The 25,078-nt window shown below is 39.6% G+C and overlaps 2 protein-coding genes and 1 non-coding gene across 4 annotated transcripts in view; 1 reads left to right on the plus strand and 2 right to left on the minus strand.

The window, feature by feature from the left end:
• Nucleotides 1–2,124: 2,124 nt before the first annotated feature.
• gars1 (glycyl-tRNA synthetase 1) lies at nt 2,125–9,575 on the minus strand. The gene is made up of 17 exons (XM_047350370.1): nt 9,272–9,575; nt 8,838–8,939; nt 8,209–8,311; nt 7,617–7,758; nt 6,965–7,053; nt 6,779–6,855; nt 6,554–6,699; nt 6,312–6,461; nt 5,847–6,009; nt 5,575–5,739; nt 5,386–5,493; nt 5,150–5,295; nt 4,985–5,070; nt 4,797–4,906; nt 3,122–3,215; nt 2,842–3,032; nt 2,125–2,574 (listed from the first exon to the last, which is right to left on the minus strand). The coding sequence occupies exons 1-17, from the start codon at nt 9,527–9,529 to the stop codon at nt 2,449–2,451; spliced, it is 2,256 nt and encodes a 751-aa protein (XP_047206326.1). The 5' UTR covers nt 9,530–9,575; the 3' UTR covers nt 2,125–2,448.
• On the minus strand, nt 7,110–7,245 carry LOC124858540. The gene has a single exon (XR_007035869.1). It is a non-coding gene; the product is annotated as a small nucleolar RNA SNORA84 (small nucleolar RNA).
• A 10,105-nt stretch (nt 9,576–19,680) lies between the features above and the next one.
• Nucleotides 19,681–25,078, plus strand: part of ctdspla (CTD (carboxy-terminal domain, RNA polymerase II, polypeptide A) small phosphatase-like a) — a 41,275-nt gene continuing 35,877 nt past the window's right edge. Inside the window, exon 1 of one of the 2 annotated variants that reach the window (XM_047350162.1) lies at nt 19,681–20,219. In XM_047350162.1, the coding sequence (XP_047206118.1) occupies nt 20,144–20,219 (76 nt within the window). In that variant the 5' untranslated portion in view covers nt 19,681–20,143. The remainder of the gene's footprint in view (nt 20,220–25,078) is intronic. The other variant, XM_047350163.1, reaches the window with a different exon arrangement.

Here is a 25,078-nt window from a genome sequence, read left to right on the forward strand (position 1 = left end):
CAAAAGCAGACTCCATTTACTTAAAGTCTTTTGTGGTCAGTTGGTTGCACTGGACTTTATTTAGAGGTATCAAAGTAAAGGGGGCTGAATACACATTTCATTGATACTTTTTTAAGTATCTGGATACCATACATCACTTTTCTCCACTTTAACATGGATGAACAGCTTTATCATCCCATAAACATGGTCCCCTAACTAATTTTAAATGTTTCCTTTTGTAGACATCTACAACCCTGATTGACCACTCTTATCTGAAATCATGACATTAGGGGTTTAGGTTGGGGCTCTGAAACCATTGTAGAAGTTTAAAGTATTTGATCCCAACTCTCACTCAGAGGAACAGAAATCCGAGGAACCACTAAAGCTCAAAGCTGCCATTAGCTGGAAACTGCTGAAAAACCAGTGCCTTTTTCTATATATAAATACGTTTTACAGCATAAGGGCTGAAAAGTGGGTCAGTCATGAAACAAGCCCCAGCTCCAAAAGTCAATACCTTTAAGATTGGCTGAAATCTGTATCTGCCTGCAGGGAGCATCAGATTCCTTCTAGAGAGGTTTGTGGGTCAGGCATGACGACTATTAAGCCGTAGTATGTTTAGTTATAGTTAGGATTTCAAACTTGAGAACGACGTACCAACTGTAAACCATGGTGATGGTAGGATCATGCAGAGGGTCTGTTCTACTGATGGTGATATTGCTTTGTACAAAGCGGACAGGAAGACTTTTTCCAACTTCACCCCAAATTAGACTTCATTTGGTCACTGTTTTGGACAGTGATCTGAAAAGCAATTTAAAACTGATTTAGGATTGGAGAAATCAAGCCAACATTAAGTCTCTGTAATGGCCTCATGGCCAAGGGTATGTGGTTTTCTTTGTAATTTGCAAACGGGTATATGCATTTATTCAAACCTGTAGGTATAAATTTGAAAATGTGGATTAGTAAAAAAAAAAAAGGTAATTTAAAACAGTAAAAAAATAGTAAATCATAGATTATGCACAATTCTCAGGTTTTTAAAATTGCAGCAGAATGTAGTATGGCCATTCCACAGAAAAAAGAACTGTTTGAATGCACCATTAGTGGCCCAAAGTTATGACATATGTGGATGATGGTGGAATGTAAACTTCTTTAGCTGGCTTTTTTTTTTACCACTATCTGTAAAATATCACTACATCTTAAAGTTGAATCTCCTGAAAAAGTTTAATAATTTTTGTCACTCATTTCAGAAAGATATATTCATGACAGGGTGAAATATTTCAAGCTCCTATTTCCTGTAATTCTGATGGCTTACAGAACATAAAAGACCAAATTCATTGTCTCAGGAAATTACAAATATTACATAAGATCAACAAAAAAAAGGATATTTCTGAAGGATATGTTCATTTCTATGCTTTCAGTAGCGTGGTTGGGGCACCTTTTGCATGAATTACTGCATCAGTCTGGCATGGAAACCACTAGCCTGTGGTGCTGCTGAAGTGTAATGGAAGCACAGGTTGCTTTGATGGGGGCCTCCAGAACATCTTCCTTTTAACAATCTTCCATACATTCTTTATTGGTTCAGGTCAGTCCAGTTTGATGGTCAGTCAATCACAGTAAAACCATGGTCACTAAACCAGCTTTGAGTACATTTGGTGGTGTGGGCAGATGCCAAGTTCTCAATCTCTCCATTAAGTTTGTCAGCAAAAGGAAACATGAAGTGCTTTAAAATTAGCTGTTGACTGTGGACTTCAGAAACCAGTGGACCAACACCATCATATAAGATGGCGCTCCAGATCATCACGGACTGTGGAAACCTCACACTGCATTTCAAGCAATGTGGATTCTGTGCCTCCCCACACGAGTTTCAATTTCTGAAATTATTGACAGAATATTGAACTTTTTAATATAAAATTTTTTTAGATGTACCTTTAAGGTCTCACCAACCAGAATTTAAAACTCACCTTCACTGTCAAAAACTCTGAAGATGATCTGGAAATATCTTGTGTGATTCAGACAGCTTCTTGGTTTAAATCTACTTATTAGTGCCAGTAATATTGAAAAAAAAAACAAACAAAAAAAAAACAACTTATTATCAAAACTCACACCTAATCTTTAAACACTTTAAAAGAAAACATTCCACCACAGGTATCCAGGAAGTGCTGGCTGCTTTTATTTCAACTGTTAAATATCTCGATCCATTCTGGCTGAAAACTCGGACAGTGAAAAGTCTTCTTCCACTGACACCCTGATTACAATTGCAAAACCATTGAAATTGTCAAATATAGATGCGATGTTGCTCATTGAAGATGTCCTGTACAGGTGATGCCTCAACTCTTACATAAAGACGTCATTTTAGTGACTGAGGTGGAGTTGGTCCACCTCTGTGGCTCGTCACCACATAACTGCAGGATTCTTACTGGTGGTTTGTATCGAGTCTGAAATTTTTAATGGCTTGGAGAGGAGATGTGAGCTCTACTCCTCAATCGTGTCCTTTTTACTTGTCTCTTGTCCTTCAAAGATGGGATACTTGCTTTCCACTTCTGCCCAGGTCAGTATGCCGTTGGCCAAATCCCGAACTATAACAGGCAACTCGCTGACCTGAAGAGGAATGAAAAAAAAACCAAACTGTTTTAATAGATAAAGCTATGAGCATTTTGACAAAGATAATCTGAGCAATTACAAAAAATTGCCAGCAAGTCTTTTAGGTTCTGAAGCAGCAAAGCAGCAGACCGTCACATTACCACCTCCTTGCTTGACTGTAGCCATGATTTGTTTTTCCTCAAATGGTGTGTCATCTTTACACCAAATGTAATGAGAATAAAATAAACCTGAAGTTGACAGAAAACATAGGAACTGCTGCTGTACCTCGGCCCTAATCTGCCTCATTGAGTCGCGGTCCCTCAGTGTGGCCGTGTGAGGAGTCTTGTTCACTGTGTCAAAGTCGATGGTGATGCCAAACGCCACTCCGATCTCATCGGTCCTCGCGTAGCGCCTCCCAATGGATCCGGAGGAGTCATCCACCTTGTGTGATACACCGTTTTTGGTCATGGCGTCGGCTAATTGGAGGAACGTAGGAGCAGTGGGTTAAAGTTCTGAAATACATCTCCTCTCTAAGGATGAAACTGAATATTAGGAAGGCGCTTACATAGCTCCTTCACAAAAGGCATGAACTCTTGGTTTTGGCTCAGAGGTAGGACAGAACATTTGTATGGAGCTACAGTTGCAGGGAAGCTGAAGTACTGCAGAAATAAAAATACAATGATAAAGACAGAACAGACAAAGCTTTGACTTAAATGACAAATTAGTACTTTTCAAAAACATACTAAATAAAGATAACAAAAAATTTAAAAAAAAAACAAAAGTTCCAATCAATATTAATCTTACACATTTACCTGCTTTAACAGTCCACAAAGTCATTTACATCTCTAAACTCTACTGGGGGCCACTGAAAAAGTATAAAATGGGAATAATAATAATAATAATAACAACAGCTTGAAAGCAGTATTAGGAACTGCCACAATAACTTGTCACAATGTGTGACATCAACTATTAAAGCTTATTCACGTCAATATGAAGAGACACTCAGGAGCTCCGGATGATCCAACAAAAAAAGACAACATGCTTCCTGCGTTATGAGATAATGTCGGGACTAGGGCTGCAACTAACAATTATTTTGGTAATCGATTAATCCGTCAACTATTTTTTCGATTAATAATCGGGTAGCAAAAGGTGCTTAAGAGATTTTCTATAGGATTTGAACCAGGTGAAGCTAAAACTATGCCACTTGAGGACTTCTGGAAAGAGCATATTTACAAACAAATAAGGTTTTTTATTTTAAATGCATATTTTTTATAATATGTGTAATATTTGCCTAATTGTTCTGAGTGGGTTGTTCTTTCAGCAAATGGCATATTTTAGAATCCGTATAGTCTAGTTAATTATTTGATTACTAAATTAGATGACAATTATTTCAATCATTGATTAATCACGATTAGTCCGATTAATTGTTTCAGCCCTAGTCTGGACATATCTGGACAGTGCCCAAAACAGATGTAAACTTCGTAAATCCCCAGGTTGGCTGTTAAAAAATAAAATCTTTTTTCTTAGATTATTCAACTGACTGAAAAATTGGTGGATACATAAAAAAAACATTTTAAAACTGCATTCCTGCTAGTCCTACTTTGAATAGCTTGGAGGCATGAAGGATGATTTATCTAAGTCCAACACACTACATTGTAATAATCTAAGCACCATGGAAGGAAGCAGGAATGATTCTTCAATTTAGCAGAGGAGGCCATATACCACAATATAGAAATGTTTCTTTAGTGAAACAAACAGGAACAAGAAATAGATTAGACATGCAAATCAAAACCCAGAGATTACACTCACTAGATTCGGCATTTAAGCAAAAGGAAGCAGGAGACTGACTGATTTGGGTGGGGCTATAGTCATGATCTCAGTATTAAGGGACGTTAAAGACAAGAGCCATTTCATTCAGTGTACTGCATGAGGGACACGTGTAAAAGTTGTAGGACACCAGCCGTCAACGACTGGAGTTAAGGACACCTAGGTTGAACAGCCAATTTGGGTGTTGAGTCTTAAGAGACTGATACAGCTGAATGACATCTGTATAGAAATTATAGAAAATGTAAAAAAAAAAAGCCTGAATGATGCCAGGTAATGGAAAAATATAGAAAGAAATAATAAGCAATCCCAGGACCGATCCTTGTGGAACCCCGCAAGTAAGAGGCATGTTCGCACTAACGAAAACATCAACATCTTACACAGTTCACCCCCTCCAGTGACCTTACTAAACTTACCGTTCTCTGTTCATCGCCTTCTCTGATGTGGAATGTATGTTCAAAGATGGTGTACATGATCCTACCGATGCCAAAGGAGGGCTCAATGACATTAGGAACAACTTCCTCCACTGTAGTTGAGGAGAAACACAAGCTATAAAATGTGATGACAAATAATCCTGTATTTATTCCTCAGAAACCAGTCTCACCATGCAAGGTCTTCTGGAATCTCTTCACTCCGACCATGTCCTTTGTGAGTTTAAATGTCTTCCCTTCCGTCTCGATGGTGAACTCTCTGTAGAGCACAATTGAAATATTGAAATTAAGTGAAAACTAATCGTAAACTCTCCAATATATCTAAGAAAAGCACTAACCCGTTATCATTCAGCAGCTGTTCCTGCTCTGTGATGAAGCATTCGTCACACACTGCCAGATACTCCATTGCTAACTTAGCATCCTTCTTATAAGCCTTCCCAATAGCTCCTTTGTTGGGCTCAAACTGGATAACATTTACAATTTTGTGCAGAGAGGTTAAGGAGAAATGCTGTTAATGGGAAAAAGCCTCCCAATATTTCTTTAGACTTCGATGCTGCTGCAGATTGAAGGATATAGGTTCTTTAAGAGGTTTCTCAGCAACCAGCAGGACCTTCGTGGCTCTTGCATGGCATTTCAGATCGTAACAAGACCGGTCAGCACAGCCCACGATCTCAATCCAACCCTACAGCAGAAACATTTAATTTTTAGCACCAGAACTAGGGAAACTAGAGAGGTCTAAAGGTAACACTGTACTGGAGCTTACATAGGAGGTCTTTGCTTCAGCATCCCAGCAGTCACAGGCATAGTGCGCCATCTCATTGTCCATGTGCTGTCGGAAGCGCAGCTTGTCTTTAGCAACACCGACCTTTGTAAGGTAGAGGTAGATCCTCCCAATGAAATATCCCAGGACGGAGTTATTGATCACTCCCTGAAGAAAATAATAATGATCATAAAAAAATACATTCCATATTTCCATTTTAGCTGGATTCCCAGATTCCCCTCTTCTGCAACTGGGCAAGTAGCCCAGATATTTACTTGTTCAACTGCATCTCCCAGCCTCATGATATGTGCTGACTGGCCACTGGTCTGGGCTTTAGACGAGTACAACATTATGTCTAGGTCAGCCACACTGGAGAATTTAGGATGGATCTTCTCAGTTGGGTCCACAAAGTGCTCGATCTCAGCCATGGTGAACTCCCTGCACAGACAGGTGGAGCAGTAATATTCTAGTTTCTCCTTTTCAACCATATGGATAATAAACAGAGTTTCTAGACATTTAGATTTTAAAATTTCATAGACCTCCAGACACAAATAGGACAAAGTTGGATGGATCTTTTAGATCGCAGTATATTGAAAAATAGGCTGGAAATACAACATTTTCTTTTATTCCCATTTCCTTCTTCTGTTATTTTCCAGACTCGGAAATATGCCTAAATCAAATTCCAGACTTGAATTTTCCAGGCTGCAACACCAAAAACAGGAATTCTGAGGACTGCTCACCTAACCCGAATGAGTCCAGAGCGAGGAGAGATTTCGTTCCTGAAGGAGTTTCCTATCTGAGCAGCAGCGAAGGGAAGTTTCCCTTGGTTGAACTCCAGGAGGCGTTTAAAGTTAAGGAAGATTCCCTGAGCGGTTTCAGGCCTCAGATAGCTGGTAAAATACATCAGATTCAGAGAATTGAAAAAAACAAAACTAAAACATTTATTACAAACTGTCCCAACACTTTAAATGCTTTAATCTACCCTGGCATGTTTCCTCCTGGGCCGATGGATGTCTGAAACATCAGGTTGAAGGAGATAGGAGCCGTGAGCTCATTTCCTGTTGTGGGGGACTTGACGCTGTATTCCACAAAAAGGTCCGTCAGCTCTTGTTGGGAGTAGTTGTCCAACTGAGAATGGGTAAAAAGACAAGTCTGGTCAGAAGCGATTTGATCACCAGGAAATGTATATCTTTGAGTGGGGCCTGACCTGAATGATGACGCTCTCCATCTCTGCCTTTTTCTCAGCTGCACACTTCTTATCAGACATGAGCTTCTGGAGATGAGCTGTGGGTGAAGGAATACACCAGTAATGGTATGATGCAAGTCCCCTATTCAGTGAAGTAAATACAGATTTAAAAGCCCGGTATTAACTTTGTTTGAGTAGCAATTTTACCTTTGAGAAGATGGTCAGCTCTGAAGCATTCGCCATTTTTGACATCTTTCACCATGTAATCTGCAAACTTTTCTACATGTCCAGAAGTCCTGGAGCAAAACACAGGAAGAATGAGCCTCAAAAAAAATTTTTTTTTTAAATCATCAAGTGTATCTGCAACCGGGCTATGAAGCGCTGCTATAGCTGCAGGTTCCATGCATAAAATCGCAGACGTTTATATGCGCCCGTTAATAAAAACCTACAGCTCGGCACTTTGGAGCCGACTCTAGGAACCACAAGGCGCCTTCTTCAGCAGAAACTTTGAATGAATATACAACAATAATGTCTCCCGACTTTAGCGACTGGAAAAACCACCTGATTTAGTTTTTTCATACCCAATGCTGATTATTTGGATAGCATCAGACGGGAATAAATTACCTGAAGGGATATGAGATAAAATATCCTAAGTGATCTCTCTGCACCCCACCTGAACTTATTAAAGACATGAATCAGAAAAACGTGCAAAAGTAATTGGAAACATTTCTACTGCATTAATAAGGGTTCCAGCACTGCATTAGTGTCACTGTTTGGGTATTGTTACCCTTCTACCCACAGTGATGCAGGCTGTATCTCTGTATTAAACACTCTGCACTTCCCTGATCTGTCCACCTACTTGAGAACAGGCTCGGGAGTCAGCATGGTGCAGTCAATCTCCAGGATCTGCTCCTCCTGGATAAAATGCTGTCTCCACACCTGCAGGATGTTGTTCTTCAGAGCACAGCCGACAGGGCCGAAGTCGTACAGGCCGCTCACACCTGAGGAGCATAGCTGCACGTTAAAAGTAATGCAGCAACTCTAGCCGTTAGAGGTGCCAGAATCAGTCAGTTTTTAGCTTCATCAGCCCTAAACGGTTACCAGTCAAACTTAAAAATACAATCTGGTCCTGATCAGTGAACACCGTAACCATTTTTTACATATTTTTCTTGAAAAAAAAAAATTTATATATAGATTTTCCAGACTAAACTCTCCAGTGTTTTCAGTCCTTAATCCTCACCTAATGTTTTTTTTTTTTCATTTTTGCAGACAGGCTTTAATTATGAAACCAGTAAAGGCTAGAAACTGACTGAGGGGTGCAAGGACCAAAGAAAATCATCGCTTAGTGTCTATTGTCAGGATGAATTACAACTCTAATCACAATAACATTTTTTCTCAATAACTATAATCTGATAGTTGCCCTCTCTACTAGCAGCTATGTAACCTGTTACCTCCATAGATGGCAAAGGCCTGATCATAGAAGAACCGCCTCTTCAGGGTGTCCTCCATCTTGGATCTGTCAACAATGTCATCTTTGGGTTGCAGCGACAGTTCCTGTAATTATAACACCACCTTTCATATCACGAGTGTTTACAACATTGTTTACAACAGTCCTTTACACAAAACTGTTGGTATTAGAAAACTCATACCTACAAAAAACAATTAGACAAAAGCTGTGATGTCACAAAGTTACTCCTCTGTTGTGGCTCTTTAGGTTGGTTAAGGAAAAAAGGGAACAAAAGCGTTTTATATGTGGATCTAAAGTAGAATCGGTTAAAAACCAGCGCAAGCAGCATGTAGCAGAAGAAAAAGCTTGTTTAGTGGCTAATGTACTGTAGCTAACTTTAGGACAAGGCTCTGTGGACTGATTGGTGGTGGCCAGTTCATAAATTCACATTGGAGCCAAAATTAGTACACAGATCATCCTGGCAGGTGGAGTGAAATTTCACTCAAAAGCACAAAACTATTTATGCTGTGCAACAAATTGCATGAGACCTGGAGAATATGGGAACACGGAGTCATTCTGTTAAGTGGTTTTAGACTACAATTACATATTGAAGTGTGCACAAGAAAAAATTACCTTGGCCTCTAGAGTCTTCTTCCTTGCTTTCAGTTCTGCGACGGCTTTGGTCACATCTATCTCAGGTGCTCCTTCCTGTTTCATTTTGCGCACCAGGTCGCCCTAAAGAAAGGAATCAAAGCAAACCCCTGAGATGGCTACAGGCAGGGTGGTTTACAAAGCAAAAGGCTAATTACATATGTGTTGTTTTGGCAACAGCAGCCAGTCAGGCTCCTCTCTGGACCCCACCCTGCAGCTAACTACTGTCTACAGCTGCAGCTCAACGTGGCAGACAGCACAGAATTATCAGCTAGCAGCTAGCTTCTGTAGCCGCTAGCCCGATTCATTCACTGACAGGCGGTTAGCATCAACAAGAGTGTTTGTTACTTAAACTAAACCACGTGGCAGCCATACAGTTAGCTAACTGTGAGTGAGTACAAATAGGTCAACTCTACCTGTTCTTTGACTGCCTGCCTCAAAGGGGCGAGAATCTCCTCAATGTTGCTGTCATCCATGGTTTGTCCTTCCGCAAGATGCAACCAGAGGCTCCCCTGCTTCTTCTTACACAGGCAGACCGACGCTGAAAACGGCCTCTTTCCGGACGTTTGGCGGAGCGACAGCCGGACGAAGCGGGCCGTGGACAGCGGGCACAGGGAGGGAATCTCAGTGCTGGTCCTCAGCAGGGCTGATGCAGCGCTGCGGAGAAGAAGCATGGACCGCTGAGCTGCAACCAGGGAGAATGATGAAATCTCTGAAAACAAGTAAACACCGCCTTCAACACTGGGTCGGCACTTTCGCTACAAATCTCACTCACTAAGAAACCTAACTGCAGATTCGTTAAAGACTGAATACAATTCCTATGAAAATAATAAAAAATAATAATAATAATAATAAACGACTTAACAAAATTTAAGATTTTACTTAGGAATTCAAATTTAGAAAACTTGGCGAAGAACATAATATTTGTCCAAGATTGTATACAAATATAAGTAACATACATAACATTTTAAATAAAAAAAATATATATATTAGAAAAGGGGAACAGGCTGTAAATAAAATTTAAAATTTGTAAAATTTATTTATAATTGAAATAATATAAAACTGATAGAAGATTCTAAATAATGCATAAAGAATGTTGTTAAAATCTAGATTTCCCTATGCATTCTTTAAAGCTTTTTATCAGTTTTATTTTAATTTGCACAATTTTTTTCATTTAAAAAATACATTTTGAATAAAACCAATAAAATTCATTAAAAGTTGTGGAGAACCTTAATTACTCCGCATAATATACCCACCAGTGCGAAAGTGGGTTTCTTTCCCAGTTCCAGCCAGGATCGCCTGTATTCGACAGTGGGTATATTACCCATGTCTGGGCTGGGTGACCCAGGGATGTATGGCAGAGGTCCTTTGAGAACATGAAGTTATTGGCAGCAACAGCTCAGCTGACGGCCCCCACTAGGAAGGTAACAGATTTCCAGACTGCAATGGTGGTGCAACACTGGATATATTATATACTGTATGTCCAGCCTGTGTCTGTGTTTAGGCTGTGGGTATATGAAACATGTCAAGTCATGATCAGAAAGGTGAGTGGGGATTCATAACACAAATTTTGGAAATCCAGCCTAAATGAGTGGGATGAGAGGGTGATAAAGCTGGTATCTCTGGTGGGTGAGGAGCCACTTTAGGAACAAGTCCCACAAAACTGACGCTCAAGATCTCTCCTTATGAGAAGCACATAGCCCAGAAAAAAAGAATGAGTCCCCTGTATCAGGGACTCATTCTTGAGTCCCAGTATACTATAGAAAGTATACTGGCCATTAAAGTTTGCCCTTTTCACATTGTGTTTTATGGAAGGATTTTGACACTTTATATGGAAAAAAACTTTATCAGCTCAGTAAGAAGAGGATATTGGCCACTACACCAATGGTGTTGGGTTGAAACCTGGACACTAGCCTCTATTATTGACAGAGGACTTTGTGCCCCTGGTATGGCAGTGATTCACCAGGGGAAGGGTGCATGTCGGAACTCCCACCCCAGCCTGAGAGCCTGTCCACCAGTGCTCCAGGCTCACACAAGCCTCCCCTTTATGCTAGACGTTTGGCATTACGTCTATGTGGGATTCAGTAGGGTAAAACTAACCTGTCTCACAATGGTCTAAACCCAGCTCTCATTCCCTGTTAGTGGGTGAACAATCCAATACTTGTTGAGTTCTGCTTCACAATGATAAGAAGGGCTGACATTGATGAATCAATAGGCGATTTCACTATGAATGCTTGGCCGCCAAAAGTCAGTTTTCCCTGTGGTAAGTTTTTGACACCTCTTAACTTAACCTTTAATGAGAGTACATATATACAGTAGTAAAGCAACAAACAAGTTATTTTTATTTACGTTTTTAAATTGATCACAGTTTCAAGGAACTTTTAATTATAATCCACAACTTTCTGTTTCCCTAGGATATAAATATGATGTGACACAGAAGACAGTTTCCCTGACCAAATGGCTACAAAACTAGATGAGAACCCAAGTTTATCAGGTTGGGACAAGATAAGTTTAGGTCCTTATCTAGAGGATGGTAGGCAGTAAAAAAATATTCAAAGCTTACAGTTCAAGAACTTCAGGAAAGACTGGCATCATGAAGGCACTAAGTCTCCAAAGTACAGTGCCTTGAGAAAGTACTCGGCCCCCTTTAACTGGTCAACCTCTTGCCACATTTCAGGTTTCAAACATAAAGATATAAAATTCAAATTTTTTGTGAAGAATCAACAACAAGTGGGACACAATCGTGAAGTGGAATGAAATTTATTGGATGTGTCAAACTTTTTTAACAAATAAAAAACTGAAAAGTGTGGCGTGCAATATTATTCGGCCCCTTTACTTTCAGTGCAGCAAACTCACTCCAGAAGTTCAGTGAGGATCTCTGAATGATCCAATGTTGTCCCAAATGACTGATGATGATAAATAGAATCCACCTGTGTGTAATCAAGTCTCCGTATAAATGCACCTGCTCTGTGATAGTCTCAGGGTTCTGTTCAAAGCGCAGAGAGCATCATGAAGACCAAGGAAGGTACCAGGACACCAGGCAGGTCCGAGATACTGTTGTGGAGAAGTTTAAAGCCGGATTTGGATACAAAAAGATTTCCCAAGCTTTAAACATCCCAAGGAGCACTGTGCAAGCAATCATATTGAAATGGAAGGAGTATCAGACCACTGCAAATCTACCAAGACCCGGCCGTCCCTCTAAACTCTCATCTCGAACAAGGAGAAGACTGATCAGAGATGCAGCCAAGAGGCCCATGATCACTCTGGATGAACTGCAGAGATCTACAGCTGAGGTGGGGAAGTCTGTCCATAGGACAACAATCAGTCGTACACTGCACAAATCTGGCCTTTATGGAAGAGTGGCAAGAAGAAAGCCATTTCTCAAAGATCCATAAAACGTCTCGTTTAAAGTTTGCCACAAGCCACCTGGGAGACACACCAAACATGTGGAAGAAGGTGCTCTGGTCAGATGAAACCAAAATCCAACTGTTTGGCCACAATGCAAAACGATATGTTTGGCGTAAAAGCAACACAGCTCATTACCCTGAACACACCATCCCCACTGTCAAACATGGTGGTGGCAGCATCATGGTTTGGGCCTGCTTTTCGTCAGCAGGGACAGGGAAGATGGTCAAAATTGATGGGAAGATGGATGGGGCCAAATACAGGACCATTCTGGAAGAAAACCTGTTGGAGTCTGCAAGAGATCTGAGACTGGGACGGAGATTTATCTTCCAACAAGACAATGATCTAAAACATAAAGCCAAATCTACAATGGAATGGTTCACAAATAAACGTATCCAGGTGTTGGAAGGGCCAAGTCAAAGTCCAGACCTGAATCCAATCGAGAATCTGTGGAAAGAGCTGAAGACTGCTGTTCACGAACGCTCTCCATCCAACCTCACTGAGCTCGAGCTGTTCTGCAAGGAAGAATGGGCAAGAATTTCAGTCTCTTGATGTGGAAAACTGATAGAGACAAACCCGAAGCGACTTGCAGCTGTAATTGCAGCAAAGGGTGGCGCTACAAAGTATTAACGCAAGGGGGCCGAATAATATTGCACGCCCCACTTTTCATGTTTTTTATTTGTTAAACAAGTTTGACACATCCAATAAATTTCATTCCGCTTCACGATTGTGTCCCACTTGTTGCTGATTCTGCACACAAAATTAGAATTTTATATCTTTATATTTGAAGCCTGAAATGTGACAAGAGGTTGAAAAGTTCAAGGGGGCCGAATACTTTCACAAGTCACTGTAACTATTAGATCTAGATGCCACCCAGATCTTGGCATGGCATCGACATTCTTCTAGGTGTTAAGTGCTGTTCAGGTGGCAAAACAGACAAAGTAACCAAGCAAACAATAAGTCCCCATCTGAAAATGCATCAGCTACTGGACTTAAAATAAAGTAAAAAGCAGCGTTAGTCCAAATACATTAATTGAAGACCTTTAGAAGATTAGATAAAAAAGTGCTCCAGATGACTGTAAGGGCTACAAGAATGTGTGGCTGTTTGGAGGCAAAATATAAGGGATGAAGCCGACTGAAGACATTGTACTGTAATATCTGTAGTACCAAGGTACTACAAATTGTACTTTTCTAGTTTACTTGTAGTCTTTTCGGCAGACTTCGTTTTTTAGTTTGTTTAATTTGTATATTTTAACTGTCATCTAAGACTTTTGAGAATCATTTCTGAAGTATACATTTTCTCTGTAGGGTTAATATTTGATGTCCGTCGTGATTTCCAGCTCATTTTAGAAACATCTTTCAGGTGCAGAATACGCAGTAACTGGTTTCAGTCACTAGATGGCACTGAAAACAAGCTCTGTGCGCAACTTCGTACTAACAGCCTTTCCTTTCCGCGGTGACCTGGACGTTGCCCTCACCAGCACATCTCGGTTTCGGCTGCTCTCCAGGTAAAGCGAAGTAGAAATACTGAAAATAATTGAATGAAGACTACACATTTAACTGATTTAAATGCCAGACGCAAAGCTTGAAATGGACAATGCGTTGAAAATCATTCCTTAATCACACGTTTTGCCATTTTACAACCACAAACTTTGTGAAACACTAATACAACAAAATGGACAACTATGACGTAGAAGGCATGCATTTGTAGTCACCCATGTAAACTTTGATACCTTAAATAAAGTACAGTACAACCAATTGTCTTCCGCAGCCACCTAATTAGTAACTGTAGTCCATCTGTGTGTAATTTAAGGCTACAAAAGACTGAGGGGAGGTTTGTAGTGCAGACAGCAGCAACACAAAACGTACAGCCAGAGCGACTATAGAATGGTTTAAATCCTAACATCTAGATGTGTTAGAATGACCTAATCAAAGTCCAGACCTAAATCCTATTGAGATTTAAGTCTTGACACTTGAAGCCTGATATTAACAGCTGCTTTATGCACCCGCTGAGCATAAGCGGTTTTGCAAAGAAGAATACACCAAATCTTTACTATTTTTATGTACAAATTGGTAAAATCATGCCCTGGGACTTGCAGCTGTAATTTCAGTGAAAGGTAGTTCTAAAAAGTTTGTTTGGGAGAACTGAATACATGCCACACTTTTCTGATATATCTGAGTTTATATTTAAAAAGAAATTGGAAACCATTTATTCTTCAGTTTTGTGCTACTTTGTGTTTGTGTATCACATAAAACCACAATAAAAACATTTATAGTTTGTGGTTGTAACAAAACAAAATGTGGAAAAGTTTGAGAGGTATGAATGCTTTTGCAAGAATTTGAATCAGTCTACTTTTTCAGTACTTAGGTCATTATTTCTATGTTTAAAAACGTCTTAAATATTAAACATAGAAACTATTTCATTTTTCAATGTATCCAGAATCCTAACATTGTAGTTCTTCTTTTTATTTACAACAATAATATATCCACACAATGCATCTGTGAATGCATCAGTCAGTTGTTTAACTGATCATCAAATCGACTATAAAACTCCAAATTGTGATTTTACTTTCATTCCTTATTTTTTGTATCCACTACCTGCACCTGCAGTGAGGTTTTGTATGTCATCAGATTTCAATTAGCAGTCCAGTCTGGGCAGACTCGGTAACCTGAGATGGATTGCCAGGTGCTGAGAGGAGAACGTGATTGTGCAAAGTAGCTGTGAGAGCTGTGTTGTGGTGTCAGTTGTACACAAACGTTGTTGTGGGCCACCAGGACACATCCGCTGACCCACATTGAGATCAACATGTCGACGAAGAGATTACACACTAATTATGAGCAGCATCAGCAGATGACAGCCCGCACTTACCGCTGTTTCCATTCTGTCTGTACGCCATCATCAGACACTTGCTTCCCAGGTGGGGTCCTTCGGGGCGCTGTGTTTCAGAGCTCCATTAAAGGGAACAGCTGATGTGACTGGGGAAAGGCTGCTGAAGACGTCACCGCTGGCAGTGGACCAGAAAACCACTTTATCTCCCCTGTTGTTATTCTACGGTCCATTGAGACTAAAGCTGCACGAGTCCTGTTTGTTTCACAGGGCATTCGCAAGGTAAAAGTCTTCATAAAATGAACAACGCATTGAGGATGCAATACACCAATCTATCAATCATTTCTGTTTTAAGAAATGTGTGGAAGGTTTTGTGTATTTAAATTGAGGCAACATAGAAACAATGGATCAACCAGACATCTTCTCTAACACTTCTCAAACATGCTGAAAAAATAAATGTAAACTCTGAGGCCCAAGAAAATCTACAGAACAGAAAAACTCTTCTCCTCCTTACAGATTTTTCATGTTTCTACTTTTGTCACACTTCAATTTTTTAGATCATCCAAAACATCTAAGCAGAGTATTTACAAAAAGCAGTTTTCAAATGATAATTTCATTTATTAAGGGAATAAGCTGTCCAAACCAACCTGGCTCTATGTGAAAAAGTAATTGATCCATAAACCTGATAACTGGTTGGGCCACACTTGAAAAAAACAGCTGCTTGTGATACCCAACATGAATCTTTCACATCACTGTAGAGGAATTTTGACCCACTTTTCTTTACAGAATTGTCTAAATTGAGCCACACTAAAGGGTTTTTGATCATGATTGGCCCGTCTGAAGTCATGCCACATCGTCTCAATCAGATTTGGTGCCAGATTTTCACAAGGCCACTCCCAAACCATAGTTTTTTACCCAATAAGAGGTGGATTTGCTAGTCAGCTTTGGACTGTTGTCCTGCTGTATATCCCAAGTGCTTAAGATCTCAAACTGATGGTTGGGTATTCTCCTTTAGGATTTTCTGTTGAGGGGCAGAATCCATGGTTCCCTCAATGACAGCAAGTTGTCCAGGTCCCGATGAAGCAATCTGCACCAGCCCTTCACACAAAAATGTTTCAATCCAATTCAGTTTATTTATATAGAGCCAATTCACAGCACATGTTGTCTCAAAGCACTTTACAAATTCAGTTCGATCCACTCCAATCAAATCATACAAATTTCAAGCCAGGTACATACATTCCAATTGATCCTAATTAGCAAACAGTGTAGTCAAATTCAGTTTATTATTAAAACTGGTTAAAAAGTTTATCTATCTCAGGAAACCCAGCAGATTGCATCAAGTCAGTGACTTGCAGCATTCACCTCTACTGGATGAGCATGGAGTGGTAGCGGACAGTCGCTTGAATTGACTTTGCAGCAGTCCCTCATACTGAGCATGCATGTAGCGACAGTGGAAATGAAACTGTCACTGTTTGACCTTAACATAATGCTCTTTTACTAAAATGTTGTTACTTTTAAGCCAGATGTAACTGGGCACACATCTTCCATAGGGTGCAACTTTTATCTTATTTATTTATTTAGGCTGGTAACTTCAATGTATTGTAAGTGGATTTCATGGGATAGACCAATAGAAAGCACATAATAATTGTGATGCAAAGGAAAATGATGCATGGCTTTCAAAATCTGAAAAATGTGATGTTTATTTGTATTTAGCCCCAATACAAATCCAGTGCAAATATATACCTTCAGAAGCCCTAATTGGTTAATACGGTTCTCTATTATCCCTGTATAAATCCAGCTGTCCTGTGAAGGCCTCAGAGGTTTGTTAGAGAACATTAGTGAACCAACAGCATCATGAAGAACAAGAACACCACCGACAGATCAGGGATAAAGATGTGGAGAAGTTTAAAGTGTGGTTAAGTTATAAAACAATCCCAAGCTTTAAACTAAAGTTTGAAGCTTAACTGGGTCATTATAACACACAAATATACATTGATCTGATCGAGCTTAAGTCCTCAGGTTGGATGCAGAGCATCTGTGAACATCATTTTTTTAGCCTTGCCACATACTCTCCCTTGGTAACCATTCCATTGTTGCTCTGTCTGTTTGTTTAGAGCTGGAAGGTGAACCTCTGCAAATCTCAAGTCTTTTGGAGCCTCTAACAGGTTTTCTTCCAATATGCCATGCTCCAATAATTTCTTCATCAACTCTGACCAGCTTCCCTGTAACTACTGAAGAAAACAATCCCTCTACACACAGTTTTTCCTCAAGGCCAAAATTTTGCTGTCTTCAGACAGGAGCATCTTCTTCAATATGCTTCCTGTCTCCCCTTTTGATAAACTGCAAACAAAATGTATTATATCTTTCTTCTTGCCAGTCTTCCATCCATAAAGGCCAGATTTGTGGGGTGCCTGACTAAGACTTGTCATTGCAATTGAGTTGTAGATCTGTGGAGCTCCTCCAGAGTTTCCATGAGCCTTTTGGCTGCTTCCCTCTTTGCTCGGGCTGTCAGTGTTATTGGATGACTATACTTAGGTTGGTTTGCAGTTCTGCAATTTTCTTTTGATTTACAGATGATGGATTGAGCAGTGCTTCTGTGAGATGTTCAAAACGTGCCCTGCTGCCCTGCAACTCTGCTTTAAACATGTCCACAACATTGTCTCTGACCTGTTTGCTGAGCTCCTTGGTCTTTGGGATTTTGTTTGAACACTAATGTTCTGTAACAAACCTCACACTTTCACAGAACAGTTGCATGTATACAGAGAATAAATTACACACATATGTACATGAATGGCACCTGGGCAAGCACCCCCTCCCCAACTAGCAACTGAAGCGGAGCTCCACCACCATGATTTTCAGTGGAGTATCATGTCTTGTCGTATGTTTTTTCCATACACGCGTTTTACAATGGCTACCCTTGAAAGGCAGATGTTCTGATGTTGGCAAAGACCCACATGGGTCCATGGATATTCTACTGCTGTCGGATAACAGAGATTCATGGCTTCATTTTATTTTTGAGGGCAATGTTCCAGTCACATTGCCGAAAACACTACTAGTTTGCGCGACTCACTTCACCACGGACTGCTTTGAGAACTCACATCAGTACACATCAGGATTGGCAGATAAACTGAAGAAAAATTCAGTCCCTACTGTTCGTGGCAAATCAGCAGACAGAAAAGTAAGTACTTAGTGTTGTGTCTTATAAGTTTGGGTTTTGTTTTCACGTGTAAGAATTGATGGCTGGGGGCTGGACAGATATAGCTAATTTGCATAAAAGTGTCAGAGGCCTAAAACAACTCATTCTGAAAGGGGCTCAAAACAGGGGGAACTGAGGAGATGAAATCTCATTATCTGAGAATAATTTTGTGTGAAAAATGTAATTAACATGTTTTGTATAACCCATAGACCTATCCCAAATGTTTAAAAGGAAGTATAATAGGTCACCTTTAAAATTTCCTGCTTAAGGGTGATAGCTACAGGTAGTGCCCAACCACTCCAGCTAAAGGAAAAAAAAGTGTCATGAAATAACTCTCACCTTACCTCACTTTGACACTAGCTACGTTTACATGGACATAAGTAATTCGAATAAATGGACGATCGTACTAAAAATGCGTCATGTAAACATGTCAGTCGGAATATTCTGATCAGATTTGGAAGGATCGGATGGAAACTGTAATCCGATTGAGAGGGGTGGTTTATGCCGATTGACAATCGATCGACATGAATGTAAACGTTCGACAGGATCAAGTTATTCTGAATGAGGGAAACTGACCTGGGTGCGCATGTGCACTCCGCCTCAATGTGACTTATTTCGCCATGAGTGGCTCGTCGCTCTGGTTAGATTCTAACAGAATATTCTGATCGGCAAGTTTACATGACACATTTTTAGTCAGATTGGCCGTTTTATTCCAATTACTTATTTCCATATAAACATTTTTAGTCCGATTTTGTGCGTGTAAACGTTGCTAATGTGTGATTGACGGTAAACTCACCCTGCTCTCTATTTTCAACAGCAATCAGGGTGTGCCTTCCTAATACATGAAGGTGCCAACTTCCCTTTGACTGCACATGCACAAAAGCAATACAAAACTATTTCAGGGCGCAACTAGTTCTATTTTTGGTATTTTTTTCTCGTACACCCACCTTTTGTGTGCCGCCCAGGGCAACCGCACATATTGCTTGTATCACTAATTACTATTACTTTAATTAGGTGAGAAAGCAGTTTCAGCAGATTCTATCTACGGGTATCAGAGTAAAATACAAATACACACCATACTTTTCAGATTTGCGTTTGCAAAACAAATTTGAAACCATGTTTAATTGCCCTTCTTCCTCAAAATTATGCACTACTTTGTGGTGATCTTTCACTTACATGAAATGTCCAGTATACAATGAAGTTTCATGTTGTAACTAGACATAATTTGAAAACATTTAGGGGTTATGGATACTATTGTAAGGCACTGAAAGGATGTTTACATAATCTTTCAACGTAAATTACTTTAAGTATTTATAATCTGTTTTTGCAACCTAAACTCTAAAGTATCTAAATCCAAAGTAGTCAAGCTGGAGGCGCGTTGTTGAAGTGCCTGTGGCAGGCAGGAGGACGGTCGCCATCTCTGGGTAAACACTGTAACCATATCACGCAGTTGATATTGTAGTGTGTGGCTGGAAGCTGGAGCGTACAGTAGCAGAAGGAGCAGCTTCAGCCGCGGCAGAAGGCGGGGGCTATGCTGCCTGCAGCAGCAGCAGCAGCGACCACAGAGGACATACGGCGGCTTCAAAGCAGGACTGACGCTTTTGTTTGTCTCCTGCACGTCGAAGCTGTCACTTCACACCTGAAAACGATCATTGGTGCGCTTTCTTCTGCCTGGCGTGTTTTTCTTCCTCTCTGTTTTTGAGAGGATGGGACTCGCACGGTTCCAGTAAAATGGGATTTTAATGGTGCACGTAGCAGCAGCCTGTGCACAGCCGGGGGACCGTAGCTGTAGCAGCGCGCCGGGTGATGATCGCCGAAGAATAAAGCGGTGCAGCCGAAGGTGCGCAACATCTCGTTTCCATGGACAACACGTCCATAATAACACAGGTTGCAAATCCGAAAGAGGAGGAGAGCCTCTCATCGAGTCAAGATAAAGGTAAGCCGTGCAGAAATGACCAATGGCGCGATCTTTGCTCCCTTTTATGGCGTTTGATTATTTTCTGTGTATTCTGCTGTTTGCATGGTGACAATCTGTGCAAACCTGTAGCCCTGTGTGCAAAGAGGAATCTCCGGACCGCAATAACAAAACTGTTTCGACGTAAAACCCTCCATTGTTTGGATGAAGCAGGGAAACATCACCCACAAAAGCCTGCCAGCATACCTGCTACGACTGGGTGTGCATTGTAACTTTGTTATTGCTTTATTTCGTAGCCAAACACGCTCACGTTTTTAATTTACCTCAATTAAATGATGTGTTTCCCCTCCCTCAAGTGTAAGCAGGATTTAGTACAGGGGGGCGGGTGCAACACTGCTCTCACCTTTACATTGCTTACAAATACAATGCCTGGATAAATAGGACCGCAAACCAACAGCCCCTAAATGGAAAACTAAGCTGTTAAATTGAGCAAAATTAACGGGAACATATTGTGCTACTCCAGGGGTGTCCCCAGAAACTTTTGAAAGTGGTGGCCAGATGGTGACTGCTGATAATCTTTGGGTGGCATGTAGTTATACATAGGCACGATACGCAAGACTGACACCATTATAAACTAAAACAGACATGAGTAAACTAATTAAAAAAACTGTGCAGCTAGTTGAAGCTCATGCTTTCATATCCTGGCTTATATACATAAATAATTAATGGATAAGGCAATAAATGCTCAAACATTTAACATCTGCTGCATGAAAAACAGAATATAAGCATCAACAGTTCCCTTATACAACACTCCATGATTATTAAATAGGAACAGTCTGTGTATAAACATCAACCTCCAGCTGCACACAAAGCAACAGCTGCTTAAAGATCACAGAAGTTCAGAAAAAAACATATTTTCTCATGTTGGTTTTGTTGTGGGCAACAATTTTTGTAAGGAGATTAATGACAAATCCTCCTCATTAGTCAAGATGTTCATCAACATTTGAAGGGCTTTTATTAGCCAATGATTGTCCCAACAGAATTTTTAAGTAACACTAGAGTTTGGGTTGTAGCATTTACTTATTAGTGGCTGACATTCCTTCATTATGACCCATCCCACTGAACCACAGAACGGTTGGAGGCGAAGGAACACGGCGTCCTACTACACCCATTGCTCTCTTTGAAGAAAAAGGTGACCTTTTTGAATCACCCACCTCTGAGCAGCTCTGGCTTACAGCACGTGAAGCACTCTGAATCACTGTCGTCCTCAACCACCTTCCTGGTCAGCACATTAAGGCAACATGGACTCCTTGACTTGTAGAGATCCACCAATGAGAATTTTGTGGCTGATTTCAGATCTTTGGCTTTTGCAAATCTTTGACTTGCTGATACTGCTTTTTGGCTTATTCTAATTTAGAAAAATGTAAAACTATAATATAAAAAGGCAGAAGAACACACACACATACATATATATATATAAATATACAGTGCTTTCAGAAAGTATTCACAGCGCTGCTCTTTTCCACATTTAGTTTTGTTACAGCCTTATTCCAAATGGTATCAAATTAATGTGAAAGACGTGTTTTTGATATCGCTGCAATTTTTAAAAATATATAAAGCTAAGAAATCACAAGAAAAGGTCCAACAATCTGTTGGACCTTTTCTTGGCACTCCAACACAGCCAATAAGTGTGTAACAGAAGGAAGATATAAAATAGAGCCTTCCTGTTATCTGCTGAGCTTTGCTCTCTTGCAGCCAGTTTCCTTTTATAAAGCTTCTTATATCCTTATTCTTCAATATTATACACCCAGCTGATATTAAAAATAGCTAACGTGGAGTCTTTTTTAGTAAGTCTTCATTGAAGATCGTTGTTGATTGCGCAACCTGGTAGTTTTAACATACAGTGTTCACTGATGGGAAAATCTGGATTTTTGTGTTTCTGACCAGTTGGTCAAAGTTGAAAATTTATTCTGATCATTTCTCGGGGCATCTTGACTTGTTTCCTTCAATAATACATCAATTATAATCTCAATCTAATTAATCAACACTTTTGCATAACCTTAATTTACTCACAAATGCTCTGTTTATTTAAAAATACAGCAGCCAGGATTTATGTGCTATGAACTGAATTTTTCTCCAAGGAGCTCAGTGTGCTCCTGTGACACCATAGTAATTACATTTCACTGAAAACAATCACTAACAGAGAACATAAAATTTTGCCATTATTGAAAGTTTTGTTTAGCTCATTTTAATCTTCAATTCAGTATTCCCACACTTTGTTTACAGCATCTGGTTGTCTTGAACAGTGAATCCCAGATGGCATGTGGAAACTGATAATTAATCTGGAAGGATCAAATCCGGGTTCAGCCGCTGGCCAGAGATGAGTCTAAACACTGACCCACTCTGTGCCTACTCAAACAAGTGCTATGTCAAATACGCATATACATGAACACACATAATAATAATAGTAATAATAATAATAATTACTTTATTTCTGAAGCGATTTCAATTATAGCATGGTGCAGAAAATTGCAAAGCTGTTAAGAGTTAAAAAATCAAAACACAATCAAAACACTGACAAGAAAACAAAGATAAAAACAACAAACAATTAAATCTTGATTGGAAAACAATGCACTAAAATCGTGTCAGAGATGAGTCTTTTATTTTGACATTAAAAAATTTACCAAACCTACCAGGTTAATCGAAACTGTTGGTGCATGAATTTCAACTTATTTATTTGCATAGGGACAAGTGTTAAGTAATGTTCAACAGAGAGGGGTCAGTGAGCCGTAAAGTAATAGTAGAGAAGTAGTTTGTGGTTTGTCTCGCATAAACGAATGTGCAGAGGTTTTTAAAACTCAACAGTATTAACAAATACTATATACTTTAACTTTTATAGCCTAAGCTAATTTGTTATCTCTGATGGGGTTTTTTTGTACTCGTACTCGAATTACTCGTACTCATACGAGTAATTCAAAATGTTAAATAGGAAACAAATAAAAACACAAAACTCATTAAAGCCCGTCAAAACAATGATGACTTACAATACCATCAAGAAGAGAAATATGGCAATCATCCATGACTACGTTACTGCTCTTTCTGAAGACACTGCTTCAGTTTTATTGTAGTTTAAAGCTGTGCATCAACTACATTACTCAAATGAAAAATTCATGAGAAATGAGAAAAAGATGGCACATGCTACACATTTAACCATTGCCCTTCTTATTTATTAATCTTTTTTTTCTGTCTTAAAATGGAGGTGCTTGGGTTCGTTGGCACACACTTGTATTCATACACAAGTTTATGTGTGGTGTATGTAGGAACTTATTGTACTGCTGAAGGAATATAGTTTTATGTTTGTGAGTGTGCATTTATATGCATATTATTGCTTTTTTAGAGCCCATGAGTAGGGGGTTCATTTTTCACTGTTCTATAATTTTATAAGTGGAAAAAGAAACTTTAAATAATTTTCTCAAAAAAGGGTGTAATACTGTCTGGACATAATGTTTGATGTCTTTTTATCTTCCATGAATTATGAAAATACTCATTTGCAAAAACAAGTAAGTGGATACAGAATAGTTTCAGTGCATAAGTATTAAATAATTAGTTGCTGGGAACAAAATGGAAGTAGGAAGTGATGACATTTTACCATGCAAATGGTTGAACAAATTGGAAAAGAGGCAAACTGACCTGGATCCAAAATATTTACAATGTCCCTCAAGCTTTGACCTCCTATCAGGTTATTGTCCTCACAACTACATGAAAACAAACACACACACACACAGACACCCTCAGTCGATCAGTATAACCAGAAGGTCCTTCAGGGATGGAGTCCCTGCCCTTCACTTCCCAGCTCTGTCAAAGCTGACAGCAAACAGGACTTGTTTGGCAGTTTTTCTCTTTGACCTGCCTGCAGTGAGGCCACGAATGAATACACAATCTCACATATTGAATATTTCAGGGCACTGCACGGCTATTTTTGTACCACTAAGAAATTAATTTGAAGAAGTAATTCCGTAAACCAGATTGAAATTCCTTCTAAAGATTTGGTTAGGTGCACACCCAACATTTCTTCAAAAACAATTCATTATATATATATATATATATATATATATACATGCACAATGAGACACAAACTGTGATTTTTGGGTCTTTCCAGTATGTTCAGTTTTCACCATGTGAAGCTATGCTTTTTAATAGGTAGCTGCTTTTCATAGCATGATGCAATGACATGTAATTGCTGGACTAACAAAAAGGGGAGGGGGAGTCATGGGGCAGCCTGCCTCAGTCTCACTTTCTAAGTTACACTGGCTTTGCCTTAGATAACAGTAAGGGAAGGTGTCATTGGACAAGCCATTAACTTTAATCTATAACTATAGCTCTTCATTTTTGCAGTGTGATAGATTTCAGGCTGGCCAAACAACAATTTAGAAAGCATAGCAATGGAGTCATAGCTGAATAGCCTATTTATTGAAAGATCTTTTTTTGAATTGCCTTAAAATGTATTGCTTATCTGAGAAGCGAATAAGTCTAATCTGGAGTCCTGTAACACTGTTGTGGATATTTATTACTAGTGAATTAAATCAGGAGTAATAAAAAAAAAAAAAAAACACATGCTCAAAAAACAAGTTCCCTGAAAAACAACAAAAACAAAGTACATGTTTTATTGCAAGTTCATCTTTAATCATATTTATTTCAGTATACACTAAATAGCATTTGAAGTTAAAGACAGAGGCAGGTTTTGTTTCCCAAAGGGGAAGATATTTTGGGGCAAAATATGCAACCCCAGAACAAAGGCAAAACACATCTTTAAGATGTTGCCTAAATCGGGTTAGAGAGTGTCGTCATCCATGGAGAAATGAGTTCCTGGGATGAAAGGG

The sequence above is a fragment of the Girardinichthys multiradiatus genome, chromosome 21 (genome assembly GCF_021462225.1).
Source record: "Girardinichthys multiradiatus isolate DD_20200921_A chromosome 21, DD_fGirMul_XY1, whole genome shotgun sequence".
Lineage (NCBI taxonomy): Eukaryota > Metazoa > Chordata > Actinopteri > Cyprinodontiformes > Goodeidae > Girardinichthys > Girardinichthys multiradiatus.